The sequence below is a fragment of the Lithobates pipiens genome, unplaced genomic scaffold, assembly GCF_037356315.1.
Source record: "Lithobates pipiens isolate NorthernLeopardFrog02 unplaced genomic scaffold, aLitPip1_a1.2 Scaffold_28, whole genome shotgun sequence".
NCBI lineage: Eukaryota > Metazoa > Chordata > Amphibia > Anura > Ranidae > Lithobates > Lithobates pipiens.
The window spans coordinates 46,109,282-46,129,184 of NW_027507789.1; the positions used below are offsets into that span (position 1 = coordinate 46,109,282).

The window sequence follows — 19,903 nt, forward strand, 5'->3', positions numbered from 1 at the left end:
AACAACCTCTTGAGGAACTCTGGTTGAGAATGGCTGGTCTAGATGATGCTGGATGTCCCCTAGCTAAGAAATGAGGCTCTATCTGACTGCACCTTCTAATGCACACTGCGAGTAGCTCACAGTATGAAGTGAAATTAAACTAAGGATTTTCAGTACAGGAAAGGAATCTGTACAACGGTGCAAGACTGAAGGGAAGGCTAGAGCCCAGATTTTAGCCCTGGTTCTATATCAAGGTTTTGCCCACTCTTAAGCCCTTGCTCAATGAGACCACCTTAACCAGTTACAGAGGAACCATCACTGGAGATAATCAGGAAGGTTTGTAGTTTAGAAGGTGTGGTAATCAAGCTCTTAGTAAAAAGGATTTTTTTTTTGGTTACTAAATGTGATACAAAGAACTTTTTAAAGTTTCAAATTTTACAAAATTCCAAATGGATGTTCACTTGCTCTCACTAGCTTCCATTTTGATCAGCTATACTGTATGTAATGTTTCAGATTCTGTATAGTCAGCCATATTTGAAAGAATACTTTGTTTTAAAAGCCTTTTTGTCTCTTTGCTTTTAATAGTACACATTTAAAAAGTTAACTACAAAGGTAAGCATATACAACAACAAGGGAAGACTTTCAGAAATAAAAAATAAAAACATGCAATTTTTTCGTAATGCTATATACTGCCATTTTGGTATAGCTGTTTTTAGAGTAAAATAATTTAAATATACAATAGTCTTTATATCCTAAGTTGGAAGCAGTGGAAGGATCAGGCCAATGATGACAAAAAGGCGATCTGCACAAGCGGAGAAATTATCCTACTGGTTTCTCTCTGCCAGAGAATGACAAAATCAGCGATGTTCAACAATTTTCACAACGCTTTGTGCCTCTTTAGTGTGTTCACAGTCCAGGGTGCTGTACAGGGTCCTACAAGTTAAATATTTTGGTCCATTAGGTCTCCTTTAAAAATAAAAGTGTATTTGAAATTTATAGATAGCTTAAATGGGTTCAAGGGAAAGGTTTGACTTTTGTAATGTGACCAGTTTTTTCTTTTTTTTTTTTCAATCCAAATCTACAAATGGCAGGTAAAAAAATGTTAGATGGGACATTTAGGACGGAAGTTCTGTATTCACAAGCTGTCCACGGCGGTCACAGATGCAGGAGTGGAAGAACGAGAGGTGGCGCTGGATGAGCGTTCAACAGCTGGGCTAAGCAATATAGGGTCGGCGGGTTTCGGCAGTAGAGAGCGGACTGAGGTTAGGGCCTTGGCTGGGCCATGAAGGGTTTGTCCGCAGATCCGATGATGCTTCTCCCAGTCTTTGTGTTGACAAAACGATCCACAGTATCGAGCGATATTGCATCCGCTGCAAGTCTCGCTTGCTTTACGGCCGCAGTTCCAACAAGTCTGCAGAGATAAATAGTGAGGTCTTGTAAGAGATTCAGTTAGATGCAGAATGCTACAGGTACAAAGGCGTTCATTCATCTTCATGTACCATCTAATGTTTCTTGGTGCAACAGTCCATGCATGTATAGCGTTTAAAGTACAACTACACTTTTGAAAAAAACCTCTCTTTAGCTCCCTAAGCTGATCCAACCTGGAACAACCTCACCCAAGTATATAAAGTACCCCAGCGGCAGCCTTCTGAGGTGTTTACATCCTCCATTCAAAATCTAATCTGCCTGTGCTTGCAGCAGTAATATCCTGTAGGGTTGAATGGAGCCATTCTCTTGGCATATCCTGTGGGAGTATAGCTCCATTCATGAGAGAGAGAGAGAGATAGAGACAGAGAGAGAGAGAGAGGAGCGGCGCTGCTCAAAGTACAGTATGTCAGTTAATATTCAATGTTTAATAAAAGGAAGATCAACTCACATTTTGGTGAGATATAATGTGCATAGCATAAGTAGCTTGGGCTCCTGTAGTCCAGCTGACCAGCGGTGGTGGTCAGCAGTTCCCGGTGGCTCTGAACCACTGGAGCCACCAGGAACTGCTGACCACCACTGCAGCCCAGCTGGACTACAGGAGCCCAAGCTACTTATGCCATGCACATTATATCTCACCAAAATGTGAGTTGATCTTCCTTTTATTAAACATTGAATTTTAATTTACATACTGCACTCAGAGTGGCGCCGCTCCTCTCTCACCCATATCCACAGAGTCATTTATGATCTCTACAGCTAGCTGTCCACACTGATACAGACCAGAACCCCTAAACCCTGGTCTGGTCTCTGCAGTGAATGAACTTTCCCTACTGGCACAACTGGACCATGGAACTATTTCCATATCAAACTAGCTACAGTTCTAGCGCTCCATCTTTTTTTTTTTTTATTAGCTCCATTTGTGTCCTTCGAAAGTTACTGACCAGGCAAAGCCAGAGGAGATTTTGGCATGGGGAATATAAACACTATGGTTGTCTACCAATGAGAAGTCCAGTGGGGAAAATAATTATTTGATCCCCTGCAGAGTTTGCCCACTTACAAAGTAATGAAGAGTCTATAATTTTTATCATAGGTGTATTTTAAATGATAGAGACAGAATATCAACCAAAAATCCAGAAAAAACACGATACAAATGCTATAAATCGAGTTTTCGATCCCCAAGCAAAACACGACTTAGTACTTGGTGGAGAAACCCTTGTTGGCAAGCACAGTGGTAAAATGTTTCTTGTAGTTGGTTACCAGGTTTGCACTCATCTCAGGGATTTTGGTCCACTCTTCTCTACAGATCTTCTCTAAATTATTAAGGGTTCTTGGCTGTCGTTTGGCAATTTGAAGTTTCAGCTCCCTCCATATATTTTCTATAGGATTAAGGACTGGAGATTTGCTAGGCCACTCCATGACCTTAATGTGCTTCTTCTTGAGCCACTCTTTTGTTGCCTTGGCGGTATGTTTTGGGTCATTGTCATGCTGAAAGACCCATCCATGACCCATCTTCAGTGTTCTGGCTGAAGGAAGAAGGTTCTCATCCAATATTTTACAATACATGGCACTGTCCATTGCCCCCTCAATGAGACAAAGTTGGTCTGTATCTTTAGCAGAGAAACAGCCCCAAAGCATAATGTTTCCACCCCCATGCTTGACTGTAGGGATGGTGTTCTTAGGGTCATAGTCAGCATTTTTCTTCCTCCAAACACAGTGAGCCCCCCTCCTCAAGAAAGCACATGTACACTCATGCCAATTAACATCTTAATGATTCAGAGAAGGATTGGAAGATAGTACTGTGGTCAGATGAGACCAAAATTGAGCTCTTTGACATTAACTCGACTCGCTGTGTTTGAAGGAAACAAAATGCTGACTATGACCATAAGAACACAGTCAATCATGGAGGTGGGAACATTATGCTTTGGGGCTGTTTCTCTGCTAAAGGTACAGACCGACTTTGCCGCATAGAAGGGCCAATGGACAGGCCATGTATTGTAAAATTTTCTTCCCTCTGCCAGAACACTGAAGATGGGTCATGGATGGGTCTTCCAGCATGACAATGACCCAAAACATGCTGCCAAGGCAACAAAGGAGTGGCTCAAGAAGAAGCACATTAAGGTCATGGAGTGGCCTAGTCAGTCTCCAGACCTAATCCTATAGAACATTTATGGAGGGAGCTGAAGCTTCGAGTTGCCAATAGACAACCAAGAAACCTTAAGGATTTATAGAAGATCTGTAAAGAAGAATAGTGGACCAAAATCCCTCCTGAGATGTGTGCAAACCTGGTAACCAACTACAAGAATCATCTTACCTCTGTGATTGCCAACAAGGGTTTCTCCACCAAATACCAAGTCATGCTTTGCTTGGGGGTAAAATACTTATTTTACTCACTGAACTGCAACTCAATGTATAACATGTGTATCATGTGTTTTTTTCTAGATTTGTGGTTGATATTCTGTCTTCATCATTTAAAATACACCTGATATGATAATAATTATAGACGCTTCACTTCTTTGTAAGTGGGCAAACTTACATAATCTGCAGGGGATCAAATAATTAATTTTCTCACTGTAAGTATGCACCAGGGTGGAAAGGTTATAGCTTAGAGGGCTATACAACTGGGGTTGGATCAAAAGTATAGTTGCTCTTTAAAGCCCAACTGCAGGGAAGGTAAACCTTATCCTATGCGGTATGGATGCTCAAGGGTTCATTGCTCATTTAAGTCTAGGAGACTTCTTGAGGAAGATTTACTAACTTGATCCTCTGTGGGGCTAGACTGGTCTCCACAGCGTCTTCTCGCCAACGCTCTAGCAGTCTAAGGTCCTGACATCATCAAGACCTGTGTAGGGTCTATTGCCCTGGATTGGACATAATGATGCCAAGGGACAGTCTACTGCCAGAGTATGGGGGAGCGGACGATCAGGTAAGTGTTTATACTCTTCTCTAGTCTAAATGAGCATTTAACCCTGGGGAATAATTTTCACATTTCCTGAAGTTGGGCTTTAAGGAAAACCCATAGAGAGAGAAGACAACATTGGCATGCAACATACATGTTCCCCCAGCACAGATTTTCTTTAAAGTACCCAATGCAGGGAAAAGCAACAAGCCCTCTTTAGAGTGGAACATAAAAAAAAAATTAAAGCGGTGTTTCAGCTGTAAAAAATTTTTGTTTTTAAAGTCAGCAGCTAAAAAAAAAAGTAGCTGCTGACTTTTAATAAGGAGACTTACCTTACCAGGGCGCCTGCGATGTCGGCCGCTGAGGCCGACATGTCCCTCGGCTCTCGGGTCCCAGCGCCACCATTCGTACTAAGGAAAACAGGCAGTGGAGCCTTTGCGGCTTCACTGCCCGTTTCCTACTGCGCATGCGCGAGTCGCGCGGCACTGTGTTAGGGAACACACAGTTCCCAGAACACAGCGTGCCCCATTACCCAGAAGACCGAAGATCACCGAGGAGCAGGAATAAGGCAGATTAGGAAGACTGCCTAGCAACAGAGATTTCTGACCAGGTAAAAAAATAAAAATAAATTCAAATGTTTTTTTTTTTTTTTAAATAATATTAATGCTGTTTTTTTTCAGGATGGCCCTCCACTTTAAGTCCTGCCAGATCACTTCAGGCTGGCCCCTTTTGTAGGTATAACTATGTAAAACATTAAAAATAAATGCCTATAATGTGTAAAATCCAGTAATACACCCTCTCACCCTGCTTTGTACATGCTCAGTTGCTCTCCATTTTTAGGCACTGCTGAGTTTGTAGAGGCAGATCTGCTGACAGCTTTAATGTCAAATTTAACCCTCTTATCCTTTACAGACAAGGAAGCAGTTTCTGTTTGATCTACAACTGCCATGGTGCTGTACATGTGATCAGTTATAACTCCAGCCATTTGATGGTTTGACAGTTTAGTGGAGGACAAATGCGACAGTTAGCGATTCCAGCATTCCAGGAACAGAATTGTTTTTTAAAACTGTTAAATCAATGGGTTTAGTTCAGCTTTATCATTTACTGCTGTTCAGGGGCTCTGGGCTTCAGCAAAATGGCAGTCTCTGGCAAGAAGAAACAGGAGCACTCTTGGAGGCAATTTACAGCAAACACTAATTTTGGTAGCAGAATTATTAATGTGGAATGCATGTTCCTTGCTAAATAATATTATTTCTTAACAAGTTGTTAAGGGTTTAATGCAGGTCTCCCCAGCAGCACATTCATACCTATGCTCTACTTTTCTATTCAGCCACCAGGATTGAAAGGCTATGGACTCCTCATATGAAGAAAATGTAAGTATTTGCTGCTGGGGATAGGGGAAAGAAAAAAAAAAACAACTTGTTGCTATGCCTTGAATAGGTAAAAGACAGGTGTGCTATAAAAGTTTTTTTTTTTTTTTTTATTATTATAGTAAGGCCTAAAATATAAGATAAAAACCTTTTTCTTTTTTTTCAATCAGGTTAAAGTGGATGTATAGTTCTTTTTGGGACTTTTACCTACAGGACAGCCTATAATAAGGCTTACCTGTAGGTAAAAAAAAAAAAATCTCCTAAACCTGTACAGTTTAGGAGATATTCCCCTCGCAATGCGCCGCTGACTGCAACGGCGCATGCACACAGGCAATTCCCGGCTGAAAGCCTGGCAGGCGACGGACCCTGCCAGGAAGAAATCTCTCATGCGCATGCGCGGGAGTGACGATATCGCGGCTCAGGCCACTAACAGCGCCGGAGCCGCAATACCTGGAAGAAACGCCGAGGGAACATGTCAGCTCCCTCGGCGTGGATCGGACCAAATGTCGGGAAGTCAGGTAAGTATTTCATAATGAGCTAGTATGCGGTGCATACTAGCTCATTATGCCTTTTCCTTTGCAGGTAGGGGGAAAAAAAAAAAACACATCAGCCAGTATACAACCGCTTTAATGAACATGAAATTCCCATTGCACATAAAATGCTGTATTCTCATACCCAGCCATTCTGTAAAGCTGTGAAATCATTTTTACATGGTTTTCCAGGCTTTTCGTGGCTCGTCTATTTAAAAGAAAAAAAAAAAAAGGCCCAACGTTTACACAGCACATTAGCTCTGTTAGCACTCCTACCTTTTGAACCCTTCAGGCAGCTCAATGGAACGTATTAAACATGTGAGAGAGCCTGAAGGTAAACAGGTTTTTCCATGCTCTCTACCTAGAAAACCCATAATGTGCTGGGAATCTGGAGTATTATCACTCTTTACCTTTTGTATCTCCAAAACAGGAAGTAAGGAAAAATTTCCCCAACAGGACACGCAGGGTTTTAACCATTGCCTAATCTTAGCCAAAAACTAAATATTAAAAAAAAAATTGCTTTAGATATACTTTAAGATCTCTGGAAGAACTGGTGTTAGCATTCAGGTCACTGGGTTGAAGCAAACAGACCAATACTATGATTCTAACAAACACATTACAGCAAGGCAATGGCTCACGTCATGTCAATATGATAAAAGTGTAGAGTAGGGCAGTTTATCTCATACCTCAGTTGATTCCTCCTGCTCATTTACTACAAGGAATGCATCCTCAGTTGCTCTCCTCTTTGTATCTGCAATAGTCTGTTCCATCCTGGCCCTCTCTGATGCAATCATCTCAAATGCTTTCTGTTCGGCCTCAGATACGGCCTTCTGTACTTCAGACATGGCTTGCCTCTTCACCTCATTTACGGCCTCTTCTGGAAAAGATGAGCAGGGAGTTAGAGAACATTGCAAATTACAACAAAGCTATGATGGATGATGGATATGTCAAAACATCTTACTACGTACGGTATTCTCCCTTTGTAAGCTTTCAACATTTTATTTAGTTGGGACAAAATTAAATTACACATGGATGGCCAGGAGCTACACATTGCATATGTTCTTACTTTCAAGGGAATGTCTAAATTCTCAGAATGCCAAATGGCTGGGGCTTACTTAAAGTATGGGGATGGGGTAGATTGATCATGTCCAAATAGAGGCCCACAACCAATTGCAGAGTTTCTGTTACTACCTCCACGTAGCCCTCAACCAATTCCAGAATTTCTGTTACTACTTCCATGAGACCCACAACCAATTCCAGAGTTTCTGTTACTACTTCCACGTGGCCCTCAACCAATTCCAGATATACTGTTACTACTTCCATGAGACCCACAACCAGTTCCAGAATATCTGTTACTCCTTCCATGTGGCCCTCAACCAATTCCAGAATTTCTGTTACTATCTTCACGTGGCCCTTAAACCAATTCCAGAATTACTGTTACTCCTTCCATGTGGTCCACAACCAATTTCAGAATATCTTTTTCTCCCTTCATGTGGCCCTCAACCAATTCCAGAATTTCTGTTACTACCTCCACGTAGCCCTCAACCAATTCCAGAATTTCTGTTACTACTTCCATGAGACCCACAACCAATTCCAGAGTTTCTGTTACTACTTCCACGTGGCCCTCAACCAATTCCAGATATACTGTTACTACTTCCATGAGACCCACAACCAGTTCCAGAATATCTGTTACTCCTTCCATGTGGCCCTAAACCAATTCCAGAATTTCTGTTACTATCTTCACGTGGCCCTTAAACCAATTCCAGAATTACTGTTACTCCTTCCATGTGGTCCACAACCAATTTCAGAATATCTTTTTCTCCCTTCATGTGGCCCTCAACCAATTCCAGAATTTCTGTTACTGCCTCCACGTGGCCCTCAACCAATTCCAGAATTTCTGTTACTACTTCCATGAGACCCACAACCAATTCCAGAATATCTACTACTCCTTCCATGTGGTCACAAACAATTCCAGAATATCTGTTACACCTTCCATGTAGCCCTCAACCAATTCTAGAATTTTTGTTACTACTTGTTACGCCTTTCTATAGTGGCCTAACATGTCCCATTTGAGTCACAGCTAGGAGTCCATATCCGCAAAAAGTGTGAGCTTTTGGATTAACAAGCTGGGATTCAGTGAAAGGCGGGTCAGAGCACTGCAGAAAGACATCTGCTTACACACAGAAGCAGCCCTTAACTGCTGTCTAAAGTGGGGGCTTTGGACCAAAGCTAATACTTTGTTATGCAGACAATAACCATAGGCATACACATCCCTATCACACCATGCGGCATCCGATTTCCCCTGATGCCCAGCTCTCCCCCCACCCCTGTGTTCCACCCCACAGCGCTGCTGGCTTCCCTCCTCTCCTGCTGGCTGCTGCTGCAGGTACACAGGGGGATGTTTCAGGATAAAGAGCGGGGGTAGGCACTGGTAGTAATGTAATTTACTGGCACCTTTCTTTTCTGAATGAACACAGTAAATGATCGGTACTGATCGCTCACTGTGTTCATTCGTAACTGAAGCATAGTAAACTGTGCTTACTGTGCTTCAGTTTGTGAATGAACAGAAAGTCTCTCAGCACAGATCACTTTCTATTCATCCAGGCTGGGTTCACACTATGTGCAGCGCAGGGCACAGCAGGCATCCATTTCAGGTCCGAATTAGGTCCAAATTTTTGCCTGAATTCGGACCTGACATGGAGCCAAAGACGCACAGGACCCTTCTACTGTGCGCTCAGTGGCCGCCCCAGAGATGTGTGAACCGACTCCATTGAGAGCCAGTCACACTCTCATGTCATGCAACTTGGATGTGGGGAAACCCACACCCAATTTACAATAGTGTGAACTCAGCCTTACTGTCTAGTGCAGCTGAGGCTGTGGAGAAAGAGGCTGGGGAATCCCTGTCCTCAGTCCCTTTCTCAAAAGTGAGACACCAGGGGTCTATTTAGACTCCTGATAAGTTCCGCAACTGGGCTCCTAAAAAAATAATGAAAAATAATATTGTAAAAAATAATGCAAATAAAAACATTGTACAAAATAATAGAAAATAAAAGAATAAAAAACTGCCACCTACCAATGTCCTACTGACACCGTCCACTGTTCTACTGACACCAACCACTGCTCTGCTGACACTGTCTACCGCTCTATAGACTAACACCATCCACTGTCCTACAGACACCAACCTCTGCTCTACTAACACTATCCACTGTCCTACTGACACCCTCTTCTGCCCTACGGACACCGTCCATACTTTAAAAACACCCTAAAATGTTTTGTTTACATTTATTTTTAAGTATGTATGTATGTGTATATATATACACATACACACACACACACACACACACACACACACACACACACACACTTTATTTATCTTCAGTTGAGTGAACACCAAAACATACCTACCCAGTGTGAACAACCCACCCGACACTCTCCCCCTAAATGATCACAGCTGAGAACATGTACCTGCTTTCCTCCAGATCTCATCAGTAACATAGCTTCCTCCTGTTCTGCTACTAAAGTCCCTCTGAAGATCTGAAAGTAGAAAAAAAATCTAAATAAACTTAAAAATCCCAACACATAATAATGATATAAAAAACATACTTCACAGATTAAGGCACTACTTCCATCATAAATATTTTGGGTCTGTTGATACTAAGTGGGGTCAGTAGCTCAAGAAGCCTATTCAGAATATAAATATAAATAAAATTTCTAAAGCAGCCATTCTCAACCAGGGTTCCTCCAGAGGTTGCTAGGGGTTCCTTCAGCATTGTGCAATTTCTGCCTCTCGGATAAGTTCCCACTGACACCATTGATCTTTTTAGCTATCTGTAAGGAGGTAATTCTTTCCAATGACCACAAGCGTAAGGACCATTCTCCCCACTGACCATCACACTAATGTATCAAGAGTTGTAGATTTCTAATTTTTAGCAGGGGTTCCGTGAGACCGCAGAACTATTTCAAGGGTTCCTCTGTGTTGCAAAGGCTGAGAAAGGCTGCTCTATACAGTGGAATCCTTGAAATAAGTTTCATGTCTCGGGGGAAACCAACTAGTGAAGTAACCAGAGGGGTTCTCACCATTGGTACCAGATTCAGTACTGGTTGGACTGTGTTGCCTGCTTGAGTGCTCGCTTCCTTTCCGGAGTTCTGAGGATTCATTGTACCGTCTTTTCCAGTAATTCAGCTCCTCTCTGTCCACTTCTTGACACCTACGTAACACGGCCATAGAACGCCTTGTCTTTTCCACCATTTCCATTATACAATTCAAGGCCTGTGGAAAAAAATTATGTAAGATGATGTGGTTTACGAACGAAAAGGAACTAGCTGACAAATAGAAAATCTGGATTCTCAGGGCTGGTTCACACAGGTGACGACCCTTAAAGCCCCTTTGAAAGGTGATCCGCAGTGGATTGCTTTTTAGAGGGTGGTTGGCAGGTGTCTGGGAGGCGATCTGTTGCCTTAACCATGAAAAGCCACACCACCACTCCACGAGCATTACCAACGCTCCAGGAAGATCCCATTCACTTAAAGTGGTTGTAAACGCTTACCTATACCCAATGAAGTGACTGGTCTCAAGTGACACACAGAGATGAAACAAATCCTCCTACATAAGTTTTGCCTGTGTAACTACAGCTGTCTTTCCCCTATATTCATTCAAAGTGCACAATTTACACAGAATGTCTCGGCCCTGAAAAAGTTACATTAGTGGGGAGAACTCTGAGAGCTGATTGGAGGGAAGGAACACCCCCCCCCCCCCCCCCTCCTCACACAGCACACAGGAACAGAGCTAAAGCTGTCAATCAGCTGGAGCTCCCTCCCCTGTCACCATTTTTCTCTTGGCGTCGGGAAAACTTGACTAACACGTGACTAACACTGTTAACAGATTAATGAAGCAGCAAACAAAAATTACACTTTGTGCACTGGATAGAGACAAGTACACACTATAGAGGCATACGCTTTGTTCATATTTCATTTCTGAGGTTTACAACCACTTTAAATGAAATGCATTTGGTAACAGTATTGCCTGACAATATAACAGGAAGCATCATTTTTGTGTGTACAGTCCAGAGCAGCTGTATGTTGTTCTTTTTGTGGGAGGTCATGGGGTGGTAAAATTGCAGCTCAATCACCTGTTTTTTTTTTACCACCCCCTGGCCACCCATGTGAACGAGGCTTTAACCTGCCAAACTTTGTACAATATTCTTTAAGAGGATTATACCTGTTATGCCCTGTACACACGGTCAGACATTCCAACCACATAATCCGTCAGATTTTTTCGGATTTTGTCCGGAACTTGTGTTGCATACACACGGTCGTACAAAGTTGTTGGAAAATCCGATCATTCTGAACGAGGTGACGTCAAAAACGCATATGTAGGGACTATAAACGGGCCAGTAGCCAATAGCTTTCATCTCTTAGTTTATTTTGAGCATGCGCTGCACTTTGTCCGTCGGATTTGTCTACACACGATCAGAATTTATGCGTTCGGATTTCATTGTCGGAAAATTTTAGATCCGGCTCTCAAACTTTGTGCGTTGGAATTTCCGACAGAAAAAGTCCGATAGAGCCCACACACGATCGGATTTTCCGACAACATAATCCGATCTGACTTTTTCCATCAGAATTTCCGACCGTGTGTACAGGGCATTACAGTCTGATTATACAAGTTCCTTTAGATCTTACATCAATTATGTTGTTACTTTCCTAGATGGGTGCAAACTGCATAAATAGGTAAGATACAGTGGGTATAGAAGGGAATCACCCCCCACCATAAAATAATCACATTTTGTTGCTTTGCAGCCTGAAATAAAGACAGACACAGCTTTTGTTGTATTTACTCAGTGCAACTTATTATACTTTAAAGGGGGGGGGGATTCTTTTCTATACTCACTGTAAGTCCTCAAATGTGTATGGCCAGCTTCAGAGTTACATAGCTATATACTGCAGCTTTAGGGTCTACCTTAAGATTCCAAGCAGGCCTCTGCACTATATAGTTATTGGTAAATCTATAGGATATTGTACTATACTTGTCAGCTTTAAAGCAGTGTTCCGCCCCCCCCCCCCAAAAAAAAAAAATTAAAAGCCAGAAGCTACACATACTGCAGCTGCTGGCTTTAACAATAGGACACTTACCTGTCCTGGAGTCCCACGATGCCGGTACCGCAGCTGGTGTTTCCATCAGCTGTCGGGTGCTGCTGCCGCCATTGCGAGTAAGGAAACCCGTCAGTGTAGCCTTACAGCTTCACGCCGGGAACCCTACTGCGCATGCGGGATGCCCCGCTTCTCTCTCCTACTGACCCGGCGACAGGGAGAGGAGAGAGGAGGAGGGAGCCCCAGGTCATGTCATGGGCTGTGGCCCAGACACCTGGAAGTATCCGGTCTCCTCTGCCCCCAAAAGGTGCCAATTGTGGCACCGCAGGGGGAGAGGAGACAAATGAGTAGAAGTTCCACTTTCTGTGAAAATCCGCTTTATAGACAATAAAAGCGCATTCCAGACACTCTAGCCGAAGCTATGAATGCTTTTTTCCCCCCCAGAATAAAACAAACCACTGGATGGCGCCAGACAAGTGTATAGAAACGCAAGATAAAGCTTTTGTCCAGTTGCCCAATATTATCCTAAACTGAGCTCGACGATGATAAAAAAAAGAATAATGCATGACCATAAATCTGTGAAAAAAGTCCATATGGACTGGTGCTGCTAAAACATGTACTAAGGAGCCCTGGAAATGTAAACAAAAAAGGTCCTCAGTGCACTTAGCTCTGTGAGACATGTAACAATAAATTTAAGTGTATGGTGCAAGTCTCTAGTAATGCAAAAGCAACTAGCTGGACTAAGGTAATGTAGGTGCAATAATCCAAAATGTATTTTTCCAGAATACCTCAAATCGGGACACAAACACATTACAGCCACTAGATAGAGCTGATGATGTATGAACTAAATTTATTAGAGAAAATATGGCAATTTTTGTTCTCAGTGTGCCGATATTTGGCACTTTTACGCAGCAAATGTTTTATACAAACATCCCTAAGTATCATCAGATAATGAAAAAAGTCTTACGTGGTCTAGATGCTTCCACTCATCTGCCCATTCTCTCTCAGTCAGCCTGTGATCCACCAACTCTTCTTGGTAGCCATTGGTCACATTGCCGTTAATCCCTGAAGCCAAACATATAGCGTTATATTATAGTTAATCTCTGCCCAATCACATCAAACCCAACAACATTCCAGAAAATGCAATATGCTTCTTAACCCTTTCCTTTTAACTCCTTAAAACGAAACTCCAGCTCATTCTTTTTTCATCTGGCCAGAGCAAAAAGATTAAAACGTTCAGACATTTTATATATCTGCCTGTAACCCCATTGAGGAGATTTCCTGTCCTTGTAATACCCATATAACAAATTATATATTGTAAATATAATTAATTGAATTATATTACAGCACTCCTCATTTTTTTAGGTTTTAGTGGAGTAGGGGTTGGACATTTAACATTTTTATTGCTCTATGGCTATAGTTGTCAAATGGACTGGAAGGAATAGCAATAAAAATGTTAAATGTCCAACCCCTACTCCACTAAAACCTAAAAATGAGGAGTGCTGTAATATAATTCAATTGATTATATTTACTCAATTTTGTACATATAGGGATGCTTTCCAATTTTTGGGCAAGAAGCTAGGTGAGAAAATCATCTCATTCCGCCTCTAGAGGGTGCTATACGTCAAGATTTCCCACTCTGTTCTACTGATTAAATAATACACAGGACTCACATAGAGCCCACTGTGTTGTTGGCATCACCCAGAATGGCTGTTTTCCTACGGCACGATATGAAATGGTGCTTGAATGGATGCTTTGGCCACAATACACTTTATGTTTCTCTACTTTGTATAGATCAGCTGACATGGCCTTTACTTACCGCCCACCGGATGATGGCGCTCTCGAACTTCTCTGTGTTCACTCATCTTGCACAATGGATCTCTGTACATCTGTGGCCCTGGGATGTCATCCAATGAGTAGTGTTGTAGAGGAGGTGGGGTGGGGTGATACTGGTTAGAAGAATTCAGGATAGGCAAGGATAGGGCCGGGCTGTGACGGGGAGCTGGGCTAATAGTGCACACCCTTTTCACAGGTGGTTCAGGAGGTAGAGGCTCCCTTTCAAACACGTTATCTTCTCTTCTGCAAACAACACAGTTCAAAAAGAAATATGTGAACTGAGTGTTAATCAACAGAACATTTCAGTAAGATATTTATACATTGGTAATGGAGGTACCGATTGGGTAGAGCAGCCTTTCTCAAGCTCGCAGTACATTAGCATGATAGTCAGTGGGAAGAAAGCCCTCTTACAGACAGCTAAAAAGAGTATTGGTATCAGTGGGTACTTATTTAAGAGGCATTGCGCAAGGAGCCCCTAGCAACATCTGAAGGAACCCTAGGGTTATGCAAAACCCTGGCTGAGAAAAGCAGAGGTAGAAGGAAGGTGGACAGAAAATCACAACTTTAAGGTGGAGTTTATGTTGAGGCCACCATGACAGTGTGCTCCTGCCAGAATGGGGGTTCTCCAGGCACACATAAGAGAATTTTACTAATAACATTACTGGCAGGCACATTGTATTTGCTCTTGCTGTTTTAATGTTAGCCATGACACGTCAACTTTTAACACTTTCTGCTTACCCATGGGTTGGATTGGGTGAATGTCTCTACGTCACGGATATGCAATTAGCGGACCTCCAGCTGTTGCAAAACTACAAGTCCCATCATGCCTCTGCCTCTGGGTGTCACGCTTGTGGCTGTCAGTGTCTTGCTATGCCTCATGGGACTTGTAGTTCTGCAACAGCTGGAGGTCCGCTAATTGCATATCCTTGTTCTACGTGGATGTCACCAGCTCTCCAACATTGCTCAAGCATGGTCTTTAAAATGCAGATGCAATAGGCTCTGCTGGCATCCACATATGGCCTGATTTGTGATTAATGGTCCCATCCATTATCTATATTACTGCAGCTATCCACTAGTACATAAAGCTTGTTATGGGTGATTGGCTCTGTCACAGACCTTAGCTTAATACTTTCCATAACGGTTGTCTTAAACCTGTACCGTTTCAGAAAATAAGAGGTACGGAGTTAAAAAGATGGTAGAACCCTACACACTCCTCATCTTCATCACCATCCTTCATCTGCTTAATGACTACTTCAACTTTATACATTGATGCCTTAGGTGTAGGGATACTCCCAATACATAAATGATGGTAAATTGCAGCTGCTTCTGCTTCGAGAGGGGCAGCTCAATGACTGTTCTCAAGGGAATAATTTGGACTGCCATTGTACAATGCTGTTGCAATGTATGCCTAAAATCGACAATAAAAAAAAAATATTGAAAATACAAAGATTGTAAGATGAGGAGCTGCTAAAGATACTCAACAGATCGATTGCTCAAAAAAATCTTTATTGAAAACTCCACAGGATTACAGCCTTACACACAAAGTTGATGTGTTTAAGCTCTGGTGGGCTTTAATCAGATACTCTCAGTGCTAAGCAAGTGTCTGCAACAGCATCTTGCCTTACAATCAGTCCCTCCTGGTACATTTCTGATACGGGCTTGTCTTTCCTCGAACCCCTGGCTAAAAGTTACTTAATAATGGCTCTAACAGAGGGAGCCTATACAGAGAAATTTGGGGACAGTCATTACTATCCTCTCCTAAACATGCTAGTTGGTTGGCGGTCACACTGATCTAATGTCTTCAGTACTTTCTTGGCTATGGATTGACAACTATGCAGCCAAGAAACTCTGACTTTGTTTCCTCCAGGACTTTGACTTAGAAAATATGAAAAACAAAGATAACCAGCGACTAGGATTATCAAAATATGCTCAGCAATGAAAACTTCCATATTTATCTAACTACAGATTTCCTATGTTTCTTTCTTGGAGGTCCTCTTTAAAGGAATGCTATGTAAAACTAACTTGATATAAATACCTTATATCGGTATGCTGTATGTTAATTTTTAAAATTCATAACTCAATGCATAGTTTTTAATGTACATGAAAAACCGCCATTTTCTTGCGCTTTACCTTTCCGGGCTGTATCTTTTCCCATTGCCATTGACCTCCATGAGCAGCTCAGAGGAATCAGATGGGGATGATGTGTTGGTGTTGAGTAGCAGGTGTTCATGTTGTGCCAAGTACTGAGATGGAGTCTGCTTGGCCACGCGGGCACAGTGCAGCAATTCCCTCTGGAGGAGCGGCAAGTTGGCCTAGAGATAAAACCAAAAATGCCATTAATTTAAGCCAAGAGTTACCACAAAGCAACCAGTTCAGGATGTGGTTGAAACACCCACCTTGAGGAATGGGATGACAAAGGGTCTGAGAGGAAAATTGGTGGCTTCCTGAAGCTTGCAATGAAATTCTTCTATGGTTATAGTTGAGTTCTGGGTTATGGAAAGAAAAAATAATTATCAGTCAATTCAAGAGAATTTTTAACAGAAGGGGCCGAGTGGGTGTTTGTTTTTGTTAAAATTACACTGGGCTTATCTTTTCTCTATTTTAAAATTCCAGTCAAAAGTTCAAGGTTTGGATAGAGTTGGAAAGGGTGGTGACCAATGTCACCAGGAGAGGAGATGAGGGAAAATCCAAAAATTTGAAGTTTTTATTGACAAAGGAGAAGAGGGGACAACAGCTCCTAGCTATTCCCTACTCTATGCAACAGATAGTGTCAACCGTTTGCGCAGTACTTTATATTCTAAGGAAAGACAGTACAGTTACAATACAACTTAAGACAAGAGGATTAGAAGGCCCTTATCATGAGAGCTTACATTCTGAATGGGAAGGGCAGGTGACAAAAAATGAAGATGAGTTGATGAAGAATGTAAAGGTTCAGTTCAAAAAGGGGTAGAATAGATATCATTGAAGAGATGAGTTTTCAGGAATCTCTTAAAGGCAGATAAAATAGAAGATAGACAGGCAGATTGGGGTAGAGAGTTCTAGAGGATAGGATGGGTAAAATCCTAACAAGAGGCTCTAGAGAAGTCCTGGAGGTGACTGAGGGAAGAAGTGAAAAGAGAGCTAAAGAGCAGAAGGTCTTGGGAGCAGTGAGGAGTATGGTTAGGTTGATATTTTGAGACAAGGTCGGTGATGTAGATTGGGGCAAAGTCGTTGATGGCTTTGTATGTTGTTGTTGAATTTTGTTGTTGAATTTGTTGCACAATATGTAGGCAGTAGAGGAATTGGCAGGGATGAGTGGGGGACTCTGTGTGGTTGGTAAGTTGGTTAAGTCTGGCAGCAGCATTTTTGATAGACTAAAGGGGGAATATCACGTGTAAAGGTAGGCCAACGAGGAGAGAGTTGGACTAGTCAAGCCAAAATAAGATTGTTATGAAGGGGCATGCTTTGGATGGAAATGTTAAGGAGGCGAAGGTAACCAGATGTTGACAGTGTTTTGATGTGGGTTGAAAGAAGAGGCCAGAGTCCAGGATTACACCTAGCACCCTGGCCTGAGAGTAGGGATGGCTTTTTGTGCCAACGGTAACTTCCCTCACAACCTCTATAAAATAACCTCCCATGGTATTTTGCACTGTGTTCTGTATTTCCCCAACCCTGCCTCGGAGATTTCATCCCTTGCTTTCAAGCACACTTACCACCAGGGCAAGGACAAGGGTCCGGACCTTCTCTCCAATCTCAGGGGAGATGTCATTGCCAAACTGCTGCAGAGTGGTGAGGAACCTCTTGAGTTTGCTGAGCTGTCTCACCCCACAGGTGGCCGGCAGCTGCTGATTGGCCAAAGAAGATGAAGACGAGGAAGAAGGCCCATTGCTGGAACGCTGCGGAGGGGACGGAGCTCCATTCAGTAAAGAAGGAGAATGATTCATGCCATTCGAAACTGAGGAATAATGAGAGAGATACTGATTAGTTTTGGGCGCAGAGTATTCATCAAATTAGCAGGGCAGAAAAAGCTGACAAAAAGATGGATTGAAGATATCACAAGTAAGAATAAATTGGCATTGGACTGTGGCAGTTGCATCCAGTGTAGTTCAAAATCTGATTCAGATGTCCATTAAGAAATAGCACTCATTTAAAGGACTATACTTGGGACTATAGAGGTTGTAGAGGATGCAGCAACGTTGGAGCCGAGGTAAGAGAGCTCATATACTAAAACTGCTTCTGCTCTTTACCAGCTATGTGCTCAAAGTACATCCTTCCATAGTACACCCATAGTTAAAATGGTTTCCTGCCACTTTATGTAAATTAATACATTTGCAAAACTGTTTTTACATATTTTTCACTATTATAACAACATTTTTGTTTTCTAAATATAAATTTAAAAACACCCATGCAATAGGGTTTCACAGGTCATATGTTTTTAAAAGAGATAGCCCAGCAGAAGCTGATTACTTTCTGGCTCTCTCTTTCTCAGTGTAAAACAAGCAGAGAGATGGAGATGGAGAGGGAAGGGAGGAGGAGTCATTAATTTGTGTGTGTTAGGGCTCATGCACACAGCCAATTAGGATCATATACTGCCCAGATCAGTATATTGAGGTGGGTATGGCCAGGTGTTCCTGGTTCAGCCGCTGATAGGAAGCCTGTACAAATCAATGACAGGCTGACACTATTCAGAGATTTCTACAGCTGTTAGGGATAGATGTGCATCCCTTGATGCAGATAAGTTTGCATCCCATCCCTAATGGCCCATGTACGAATAGCTGCAGGCCAATTAGGATTATATACTGCCCAGATCAGCATATTTCTGAGGCGGGTAAGGCCAGGTGTTCCTGGCTCGGATGCTGACAAGAAGGCTCCACAAACCAATGACAGGCTGACACTCTCCAGGGCTGTCCCCAGCTGTTAGGGATGGATATGCACCCCTTGATTTAGACAGTTTGCATCCAGAAGCATCCATCCATCCCTAAAATATATGAATTGCTCCTATGTCATTGTTATGTATATAGATGAAATCATCAATACTAAGTCATGCACTAACTACAATGTGTCATGTTATTTATGACAACATGCAAAACATTTTTTTGTCTTACCAATAGCCCCCATTCACATTGGAGCAACTTGTAAAGTCGCATCCTATTGCCGTCAATGGCACTGTTCAAATCGGTGGGACACCGACTTTGCAGTGCCGCACCGATTTGAAAAAGTAGCACGTGCACTACTTTTGGTGATTTTCGGATACGTCTTGAATAGACATCTGTGCATTAAGCTGCACAGATTTCTTCAAAGTCGCACCTGAAGTCGCACTGAGATGCGGCTTTGAAATAATGTATATAATAATGAAATAGTCGTATGATTTCAAAGCTGCAGTCAATGTAAACTGGATTTAGAAATAAAAAAGAAAAAATTATAAAACATTATACAGTTCCTTTAAAAATGTATAATGCCATACCACTAACTGCCCAAAGGTGTCACTAAAAGCCCCATCACAGACACTGCTAATCACACCATCCCAGAAATATTTACAATATCTGAAATTAATGTTGTTTACTTACTATCCAATAGGAAGTGCCCTGTTGCCATACATTACACCCAATTTGAAGGCATAGGGGTTGATTTACTAAAGGCAAATCCACTTTGCATTACAAGTGCACTTGCTTTACATCTGAGCGGAAGATCTGAAATGAGTGGAAGCTCTGCTGATTTTACCATTGCCATTAATATCTATTAAACGTTTGCACTGACGCCTGCAGGCCAGTGCATCATGAATGCAATTCAAAGGGTTT

The 19,903-nt window shown here is 42.2% G+C and overlaps 1 protein-coding gene across 5 annotated transcripts in view; it reads right to left on the reverse strand.

Annotated features, from left to right (window-relative positions):
- Positions 1-540: 540 nt before the first annotated feature.
- Positions 541-19,903, reverse strand: part of CBFA2T2 (CBFA2/RUNX1 partner transcriptional co-repressor 2) — a 72,303-nt gene continuing 52,940 nt past the window's right edge. For 4 of the 5 annotated variants that reach the window (XM_077459167.1, XM_077459169.1, XM_077459171.1 and 1 more), the window contains 9 exons: positions 17,819-18,060; positions 16,523-16,612; positions 16,257-16,438; positions 14,110-14,369; positions 13,258-13,355; positions 10,278-10,470; positions 9,666-9,734; positions 6,887-7,077; positions 541-1,390 (listed from right to left, as the gene is read on the reverse strand). In XM_077459167.1, the coding sequence (XP_077315293.1) occupies positions 1,115-1,390; positions 6,887-7,077; positions 9,666-9,734; positions 10,278-10,470; positions 13,258-13,355; positions 14,110-14,369; positions 16,257-16,438; positions 16,523-16,612; positions 17,819-18,060 (1,601 nt within the window). In that variant the 3' untranslated portion in view covers positions 541-1,114. The remainder of the gene's footprint in view (positions 1,391-6,886; positions 7,078-9,665; positions 9,735-10,277; positions 10,471-13,257; positions 13,356-14,109; positions 14,370-16,256; positions 16,439-16,522; positions 16,613-17,818; positions 18,061-19,903) is intronic. The other variant, XM_077459168.1, reaches the window with a different exon arrangement.